Source organism: Montipora foliosa, chromosome 6 (assembly GCF_036669935.1).
Source record: "Montipora foliosa isolate CH-2021 chromosome 6, ASM3666993v2, whole genome shotgun sequence".
NCBI classification, from domain to species: Eukaryota; Metazoa; Cnidaria; class Anthozoa; order Scleractinia; family Acroporidae; genus Montipora; species Montipora foliosa.
Window position 1 is genome coordinate 48,222,663 of NC_090874.1, and position 10,000 is coordinate 48,232,662.

A 10,000-nucleotide genomic window follows, 5' to 3' on the forward strand; every position below is an offset into this window, starting at 1 on the left:
TGTAGTTAACCGAAGTGTACAATGAAAGCTAAAATTCTACGAGAGTGCTTTGGCCTAATCACTGAAACAATACGTGAAGTATTTTCCACTGCGTATCCGCGTATCCACATATCCATGCATATACTACAGAGCATTTTGAAGTATGTTCATGTGTGATGTCCGCGTATCCACGTATCCGGGTATCCATGTTTTCCACTGCGTATCCGCGTATCCGCGTATCCACTTCTCAATATAGTTTAAAGTTTACCTGGGGAGGGGTGGTACTTTCGACTGCGTATCCGCGTATCCAGCCTTTTCAGAGGTGCAGCTTCAAAATGGCGGGGTATTCTGCAGTTAAGCCAAATATTTAGTTTCTCAACTTGTATCTATGCCGATCAGATCAAGCTACGGATCCAACGTACACCGACAGGAAGATTGTCCACGGTTGCTTTCTTCAAAACTCAGGACTATGAATACCTTCTATTTAAATACATAATAATAAGGGATACATGAAGTACTTACCGATACTGATAATTGAAGGTCTTGTGATCGCAGTCTCAAGTCAAATTTTTCACTTCAGATTTTGTCCGCACGTGTTGTTCGCAAATTTGTACAAAAATGGTAATTTGTTTTCTTTTATGGTACCTGAAATTTCAGCAGATGAAACTTCTGTTATTCTGGAAATGTTGTGATCTGATTCTCGTGCTATTTTTGCTCAGGTCTCGCTGAATCCAGTGCAAATTCTCAATCAAGGTGCAGAAGAGGAGAGAGCTGAAACAGCTAGGCTGGTGAGCTGAGTTTACCGTAGTTCCTGTTATCTTACTTTCATCATGTAATTAATTAATGGACAGTTATGAGCAAATCCCCCAAGCATTCCTCTTGAAAACAGTTATCAAAAACGTCCTTAAGTTATCGCATGACCCAGCCCTTTCATTGGTCATGACCTGCAATCTTGGACAAATTAAATGGAAAATTGACGCCACCTCCCTCCCCTTTCCATTCTAAAATCTGTGATGGGAAAATGGTGCGTTTTGGCCTTCATGTGGCTTCATCCTTGATTTAGGGTTGAAGGGGGCAATTTTCTATTCGATTTTAATCTTTCCAAGATTGTAGGTATAAAAATCAGTTGATTGGGAATTAACAGTGATAAAGTGCACAAGTCACAATGGTTTTCTTTGCTGAGATGAATCTCTTCACCTGTACAGGGATTTCAATAACTTTTAAAGTAGATACCTGGGCTAATCAGTGTAAGCGGGGGCGGTCACTCTTGTCTTTCACAAGGGTTTGAGTGAAAATCAAGGCAGAGTAGCTAGTGGTGAGAGGCAAATTTCTGACTGAAAGACTGCAGTACACCACCAAGGACTGGCTTCTAATGAAACCCCTGCTATAGCAAACATATTTTTCCATTGTGTGGTTCCAGAAAATATCCATACCCCACCACAGAGGGAATTTCACAGGACTCCCCCACCTCCCTGTATTTTCGATATTTGTAAGGAACTAATGACCCCCAGAGTTATCTGTTGTGAACCTTGAATTTGTCCTCAGTTGCCCTCACTTGCAACAGAAGTGAATGTCCAGTCGAGTCCATAAGGGAGAGTTTGGCATTGGGGTAGGGACTGGAGGTGTTTCAAACCAGTGTAAATTCTAAGTTACATATAAAAGATATCCTGTATGGCTTTTGTGGTGGCTGGTGTTGTTTATGAATTATGATTGTAAAGGCAAGGATTAATATTGTTGTTTTCATAGTTACATATGTGGCTATATGTACCATGTCTTTGATTGATTTGGTTTCATGGTCTTTGAAAGACTGTGTGATTTCTCTGCAAAAGTTGGTTTCAGCTTACATCATTAATTAGTCTTTTTGTCTTTTGTTCTCTCTTAGTCATCATTTGTTGGAGCCATTGCTATTGGGGATCTTATCAAGAGCACCCTAGGACCTAAGGGAATGGTAAGAAACTGGTAACATTGCCCGCATCTACTAGTGACTGCTAGATGTACTTACCGCCTACAAAAGAAATGGATAATGTAATTTGACATTCCAGATTCCTAAAGGGATCAAATTTAAAGTTAAAGGGTCTGTGTCACAAAAGTTATCCAATTCACCAACTTTGATTAAGAATTTTAATTGAAATATTTTGCTTCAGGTTTGCTTCAGTACTGTGAAATGTTTTGTGCAACTTGTCTCGCAATGTTTTGGCTTGAGCAGGACAAGTTGCACGAAACATTTCACAGTGTGACATACCCTGCAACATACCCCTGCAGGGTATATGTTACACAGTGAAATTGAGAGACAATTCACGGTGTAACAGCGCCTTTAGTCTTTGCTCTCATCACATATTGTGTTATTTTGTCTCAAATCACTAAGACCAAATCTTTTGTTTCTCTCACTGATTAAAAGTAATAAAAAAGCATTTATACGGATTTATTAAATTTTTAACCAAATCCTTTTCATATTTGGTGAATGTTTTCCCAGGACAAAATCTTACAGTCTTTCAGCAAGAATGAAGAAATTCAAGTGACCAATGATGGGGCCACAATTCTAAAATCCATTGGGGTTGACAATCCCGCTGCAAAAATTCTCGTAGGTAAGAAAGAACTATTTATTTGTCATTCTTACACTCTTGAAGTTCTGGAAATGAAACCAAGTGGCAACACATTTTTTGGGCTGTCCTTATAAAGAGCTATTGCTGGTAAATTGTCACTCTTTTTACCCATCACTGGAGGACTGAAAACTGTATGCCCCATCTAACAACCATATTGATAAATTCTGGGATGTTCAAGAACCCACACACTAGTTTCAAAGACTCAGGTGCCAAGTTCCAAGTGTTGTGATTTGTCCCGGTAAAGGGCACATTATCAATAATAAATTGGAATCTTGCTCTGGTCAGCTACCCTCCATGTGGGTGCTGAAATTAAGATGAAATTCAAACTAAGTGTAGAAACACTAACATAATATTGGGGGTTAATATCATGTCAATTCAGTCTTCTCAAAAACACGTAATAATGCATGAATTGTGATAGCTGCTGCTCTGTAATAACATTTTTAAGTTGTTGCATTTTCTTTTTAGTTTGCCAATGTTGCAATCAAAGACTGTGGATAATTAAACTAAAAGAAATATCAAACTTTGATTTTTGGATGTTGATATCATATGTGAACTTCAGCATTGTTAGTGTAAACTCTTCATGAAGCAAATGGTTTCGAAGACTTTTTTACTGTTACAGTAAGGTTGTAAAGATTTGAGGGACTTATGATTCCAAAGATATCATATATATATGTTGGATTGCAATAATTATTGTTCAAAAATGACTTACAAGTTCTCTCATTTACCTTTTCTTCATCCAAGAGTTGTCAAAGGTTCAAGATAATGAAGTTGGTGATGGCACCACAAGTGTAACTGTGTTGGCTTGTGAATTACTCAAGGTATGTATGCTCAGTAGAGAAACTTCACTTCTGTTTTACATTATTTTATTTTTCGTTTTTATTTTTACTGGGGGCTTTTAGGATTGCTCTGCATTGTTTCTAATCATCAATTTCTTTTCTGATGTATGTATCTTATGGGCATTTGGTTTGCACCATGGGGAGCCTGGTTCAATTGTGTACTTCACATCATGTTAATGTTTGTTGAATTTGCTGTCATTTCTCTACTCTTCTACCTCTTCTTACTTCATTTACTTAGAGTTTTGTCTTAAGACTTCTAAGAAACCGTCATGCTTATTAAATTCAAATTTGAATTGGCTTATCTTTGTGAAGGGTCACTGCCAATTCCAAAAATTTTTCCAACTCACTTGATCATGCATGTTTCATAAATTATAGCACTTAAACCAAATCAATTCATAATATTTCTTCTCTTTTAACAATTTACATTAGGAGGCTGAAAAGCTCATTTCCTGCAAGGTACACCCTCAGATCATTGTGTCCGGTTGGCGCAAGGCTGTTGTTGTTGCTCAAGAAGCTCTGGAGTCTGCAGCAGTTGATCACAGTAGCGATGAAGAGAAGTTCAAGGAAGACTTGATGAACATTGCAAGGACAACTCTTAGCTCCAAGATTTTAATGCAGCATAGAGATCACTTTGCCAATCTTGCTGTTGAAGCAGTTTTGAGACTCAAGGTGAATAGAGTCTTTTTTTGAGTGGAAATTCTTTTTTAAAAAGTACTGTCTGCATAACTATGCTGTAATATGACAGATTTCTGGGTTTCTCAAATACTGTAGAGAATCACCGCTTGAAGAACGTTCTCTTAAAATTGGGTTTAATATTAAATATTAAGTAGACCTAACAAGCAAATACCATATTGATAAATAATAATTTATTCATTAAAGTGCTACCAGGATTCTCAATTGAACCACTCCTGTAACCTGAGTCACTTGTAATAATTGTTCCAGCTTTAAAGTTGTCCCCATCAAGTTGATCAGTTTGTCAATCCGTTGCAGTGTTATGGCTGAAAATAGCACAGCAACAACTGCTAAAAATTCTAATGAGGACCCTGGCTACTATGACCAAAAAAACAATTCTTCAAACATGTCCCCATTGACCCTGTGACGTCCAAACCGGCTGAAACCGGCCAGACTTAGTATTTTACTCTGTCTAACGCCAGACGATTTTACTCGTCAATGGGGAGCCCCTGGGAGTCAATGGGTTAACTAAACTCTAAGTAAACCACGTTTTAAGCCTTAAATTAAAAAAAAAACACCTAGCTGTTTATTTTAACTGGAATTTTCGTATTTAATGGTCTGCCATTACCAGCTTTAAATCTTGAGAGAGCTGGATCGTGGAGAAAATTACATCAAAGACTTGCTAGCTTAAAATTGCAATGTGTATATGCAACTGAATTAATATACAGCACAGGAGTTTCAGGCTTTCAGTCTGACTTAAACTCGTGTTTTACATATATAAGAAGCTGCATCTACTGTACCTGCTGAAATTTTTCATAGAAGCACTTTTAGTTAATTTTAAAAAGGAGTTTTCATTGTTTCTGTAAAACAACTAGGAACACTCTCTTTAGATAGGATTAATTATTAATAATAATTATTATTAGTATTGTAAGATATTTCAGGGCTGAGTACTGGCTTACAACATCCTGGTATGCTAATAATTTGTTACCAATTTTAGGGGAGTGGCAACTTAGATGCTATTCAGATCATCAAGAAACTTGGTGGAAATTTGATTGATTCTTACTTGGATGAAGGTAATTCGTTTTCTTGAATGTTTTACATACAATGTAATGCATTCAGCAGACTGTGCAGAGTAGAAATGTGAAGTCTCTTTCACTATTTTTTCTCTATTTACTAATTTTATGTAATTGGCAAATTTCAAGCACATGTAAATGAAAATGAGAGTTGTAACGTTCCCTCTCCCTCCAGACATCAATGGCCTATTTTATGGGTTGTGAAAAACCTATTGCTGGGCAAATCTGAAGGAAGCTGAACCATGCTTTAGAGGCAACAAAAATCAAACAGGGAAGCTTTATGCTCCAACATCTGCACATAAACGGAGATACACCTGCTCACCATTTCACCAGTGCTTGATAACTTGTAAATTGTTGGTGTCGTTTTCGATAGTATTGTATCACTCATCTTTAACTCAACACAGGATTTTTACTGGACAAGAAGATTGGAGTAAATCAACCAAAGAGGATGGAAAATGCAAAAATTCTTATCGCAAACACAGCTATGGATACGGACAAAATAAAGGTAAGGTTGAAAAGTTGGTGAATTTAGCAATGGAAAAAGAATTCTCCTAATGTGTCGGAAATAGAAAAAGATATCTGATAAATTTTAAAAACTGTATGTGGAAGGATAAGTTGCTAGACTGAAAGCCTTTGTTCCTTCAGTCAAAGGCTTTATAACTTGCTTTTTAGTTGTGTGAATTGTGTGTTGCACTGAACAAGGAGCATTCATTTGGTACTTGGTATTTGTTTCAACCCATGTTTTTGAGATAATGTTGTTATCACTTTAGCTGACATGGTCTGATTTTTTCAAAGGTCTTTGGTTCTAGAGTGCGAGTGGAATCCACTGCAAAGGTTGCAGAATTGGAGCTTGCAGAAAAGGTGAGACTTTTCCAACCTTTTTGTGTGGTTTGAACAGCAAAAATACCATATATAACTGAATGCTTCTCTCATTTTCCTTTTAGCAAAAGATGAAAGAAAAAGTGGAAATGATCCTGAAGCATAACATAACTTGTTTTATCAATAGGTGAGTTTGCTGGTGTCGTGGACATCTGAAAACAGAGGTCATTTTCAAAGAGAAGGTGTTTCAGATTTTGGGCAAAAGTAAACAAGAGCTCCCATGTTTCGGCTGTTGGTAACCTGTCGGCCGACATGTTACCGACACATTACCGACAGCCGGCCGACAGTGTTTGAAATTTACCCAAAGCACTAAAAGTTAAAAACAGCAAATAGACATCCATCTCCAGACTGTACCTATACCAATTTTTGTATGCTTATTTCCTAAATTGTGTTTTACACTTAAACAGGCTTGTTTGCTCGGTAGCGAAAAGGAAGTTTTTCAACTGCCCTATAATGCTTAATTAATTGCGAAACCATAGTTTACAATACGTCATGTATGTCAGATTCAATATGGCGGGCAAATGAAATCGAACCAATATGGATATGTTTCGCTAGCCAACGCAAGCAAGGTAGGCAATAGCCCAACTGTTGAGAGTACATGGTAAGGTATCTCTTTGCAACAGTGGGCCAACAGTGGGCCAACAGACATCTGAATAAGACAAACAATGAAAAATGGTACCCATTCAACCATTTTTCTGCTAATTTACTTGACTCTTTTTTTTTTCAGGCAACTCATTTACAATTACCCAGAGCAGCTGTTTGCTGATGCTGGGGTTATGGCAATTGAACATGCTGATTTTGAAGGTGTTGAGAGGCTGGCTCTGGTTCTAGGTGTGTTTCATATTATCTGTTGTTGTCTTTTTTTCTTGTTGGACAACCCCCCCCCCCCCCCCCCCCCAAAAAAAAAAAAAAAAAAAAAACCAAAAAAAAAAACAAAAAACAAAAACATTATTTTGTCCTTGAACTGTAAGTGGTGCGATATTTGACTTAACAATTTAAGGCCATTCCCAGATGATCTGGACTTTTAGTATCATTGACAAACTGCACAATAAATTAATGTGTAATGCAGCAATCATTTTTTAACTACTTAGGTGGGGAAATTGTGTCAACATTTGGTCGTCCAGAACTAGTGAAACTTGGAGAGTGTGAAGTGATTGAGGAAGTTATGATTGGAGAGGACAAGGTTAGTACTCACCCCTTGTACTTTTTAAAATGGAAGATTTTCTCTGTCACAGTCACACCAGATCAAGTATCTAATGCAGTGAAACTGAAATCATTATTTGAATACTCAACATGATAGTTGTTTCAAACATAACCATGGGGTTAAAATATATGTGTAGCATGCCGTGGGTAAGGACGGTGCCTACTACTGTTATTGCGCATACGTTCTGCCCATTTCGAGATACTCGGATTTCCTATTGCTGGTGCTAATATTAATACAGGGATATTTTTGCGCGATTCAAAACGATGCGGAGAAAGCAGAACTTAACAAGTGATCTTTGTATCCAAAAAGAAAATTGGGGGTAACCACGCATTTTTCAGAGATAATTGAGCTTCAATTTGGAAAAGAACGCCGTACATTGCTTTGTATTTGAAAACATTTTACAAATATTGTTGATTAATTATCTTCGAAAAATGCGTGGTTACCCCCAATTTTCTTTTTGGATTTCAATAACACTTGTTATGATCTGTTTTTCCCGCATATTTTAGTAAACTGCGGAAAAATACCTTTGAATTAGTAGGCACCATCCCTAACAGTGATTTATAACAAATGAGAGGAAGGGCAATTCTGAACTCTACTTCTTGTGATAGTTGATCCATTTCTCTGGCTGCAAGCTGAATGAAGCATGTACCATTGTAATCAGGGGAGCCACTCAGCAGATCCTTGATGAAGCTGATCGATCACTCCATGATGCACTGTGTGTCCTCACACAGACAGTCAAAGAAACCAGGACAGTATGTGGGGGAGGTATGAGTGTCTCACTGCTTTCTTTGTATTGTGCTTCCTGTATGTCCACACTTGTGTATCATTATTCTCAGTGACAGTCCTGGATATGGGATTTAGCAGACAGAGCATAAATAAGCTCTAATTACCTCATATCCATCCCTCAAAGTTGCCCACCATTTTTGCTCACCACAGGTAGCAATTTAAAAAAATAATAGCAATTTCTTCTGCTGCCAACCAATAATGATTCAATCAGTAACTACATGTTTGATTGTCTTCCAGCAGAATTTTCAGCCCTTTGTGATCAGTGAACAGACATAGGTCACACCTTGGCTAAAATATTTGTAAAGCGTGGTATAATATTAAGGCTCATACACAATGTTGGCTAGACCAAAAGCATCTTACATCCAACTTGTTACTCAAATTAAATTTTGCCAGTGGATTCACATTTTCTTTTTCGATTACTTGGACATTTAACTGAGGATATGAAGGTAACTTTGACTCCTCGTCTTTTTGACTATGTGATCAGGTGCATCCGAAATGTTGATGGCTAATGCAGTTTCCCAGCTTGCTGCTAAGACTCCTGGAAAGGAAGCTGCTGCAATGGAGGCTTTTGCTGCTGCGCTCAGACAGGTAATTTGCTGACCTTATCGACTCAAGGCACGACTCACATTTTACATCCACGGGTAAAAATTAGGTATCAAGGTCCAAACTTTTGGAAATCGTTTTATCTTTCCTGGAGCTGTTTCTCACTTCTTTTTTTTTTTCAAACAAAATCTTTCCAAGGTTTTTTTTTGGCATGCTTGCAAAGAAATAAATGGGATTTTGATCAAAGGTCGTTGGAGGAATACCATATAGAGGGTTATTGATCTTACGAGAGTGTCTCAGTGGGTTTGTTTTTAAGTATTAGCGGAGCTGGACCGGCTGCCCCAAGGACCGCCAATCGGAGTGCCATACTCAAAGGAACTGATGAATTGCTTTACTCATGGTAATCATAGCTAGCAGTATTGCTCGTGGGCAGGTACACACTACGAAGTTGCCCAGTAATTTAATAATAATAATAAGAAGAAGAAGAAGAAGAAGAAGAAGAAGAAGAAGAAGAAGAAGAAGAAGAAGAAGAAGAAGAATATCTTTGATATTGGACATCCATGTTATGATCAATTGACACCTGTCAAAACAAGGTGTCCACTGACCAGTACATGTAACCATATCGCGGGCTCAAAATTAGATCTCATGATGGTCGGCTTTTTTAAAAGTTGACTGCTGACCAGGTATACTGGGTTTCGATTGGATCGCAGGTTCAAGCCAGGTCAACTTCTTGTAACAACAAATAACCTGGGAGCTCTGCTTTTGAGCTTGGCTTAATCTCTATCTTATATCTTTCCCTGTTAGGGAAGGCTCTGCTGCCACACAAGTAATTGCAGTTAGAGTGGACCTTTTGCGCTTTCTCGTTTGGGGAATTGCATGCTTTGGTTTCGTTTTCTCTGGATTTATTATTTACAGGCATTTTGTGGTCACGTAGCAATAACCTACCCAAGAGAAATGCAGGCTTCCACTTGTGCCACTGGGTCAGGGTCTTTCTGAACTGTACTGTTAGAGTGGCTTTCAATTGAGTGTCGAAATTAATTAGTGAATTAGTTTGGTTTTGCATTGCTTCACTCAGTGATTGGTTCAAAGTTCTTGTGCCACTCTTTCAACCAATCAGAAGGGAAAGCAAAACCAATCATGGCTTGTGCATGCACATTTTCCCACGCTATGTGTCAGCTACTTGTAATTGCTTCCAGTTTTGATTGGTTTACTAGATTGTCTCCGTCCTTTTTGATTGGCCAAAGAAATTACTTTGGTTTTGGTTTTACGACACTCATTTGAAAACCGCTCTAGCAGTTATTTGGGTAGTGTAGCATAAGGTGGCCACTGTTTGGTATTTTAGCAGCTTGTGCTGTGTTCAAATTGTAAGTAAGTAAGTAACTTTATTTACCCACATAGTGCAAATTAGCAAAGGCTCATTTGTAT

At 37.9% G+C, this 10,000-nt stretch overlaps 1 protein-coding gene across 1 annotated transcript in view; it reads left to right on the forward strand.

Annotated features, from left to right (window-relative positions):
• Positions 1–296: 296 nt before the first annotated feature.
• LOC138007552 (T-complex protein 1 subunit beta-like) overlaps positions 297–10,000 on the forward strand; it is a 12,492-nt gene continuing 2,788 nt past the window's right edge. The window contains exons 1-14 of the mRNA XM_068854529.1: positions 297–600; positions 699–767; positions 1,862–1,927; positions 2,453–2,564; positions 3,324–3,400; positions 3,848–4,087; positions 5,088–5,163; positions 5,568–5,668; positions 5,959–6,024; positions 6,108–6,169; positions 6,770–6,873; positions 7,134–7,225; positions 7,855–8,011; positions 8,517–8,620. Coding sequence (XP_068710630.1) covers positions 598–600; positions 699–767; positions 1,862–1,927; positions 2,453–2,564; positions 3,324–3,400; positions 3,848–4,087; positions 5,088–5,163; positions 5,568–5,668; positions 5,959–6,024; positions 6,108–6,169; positions 6,770–6,873; positions 7,134–7,225; positions 7,855–8,011; positions 8,517–8,620 — 1,329 coding nt within the window. The 5' untranslated portion in view covers positions 297–597. The remainder of the gene's footprint in view (positions 601–698; positions 768–1,861; positions 1,928–2,452; positions 2,565–3,323; positions 3,401–3,847; positions 4,088–5,087; positions 5,164–5,567; positions 5,669–5,958; positions 6,025–6,107; positions 6,170–6,769; positions 6,874–7,133; positions 7,226–7,854; positions 8,012–8,516; positions 8,621–10,000) is intronic.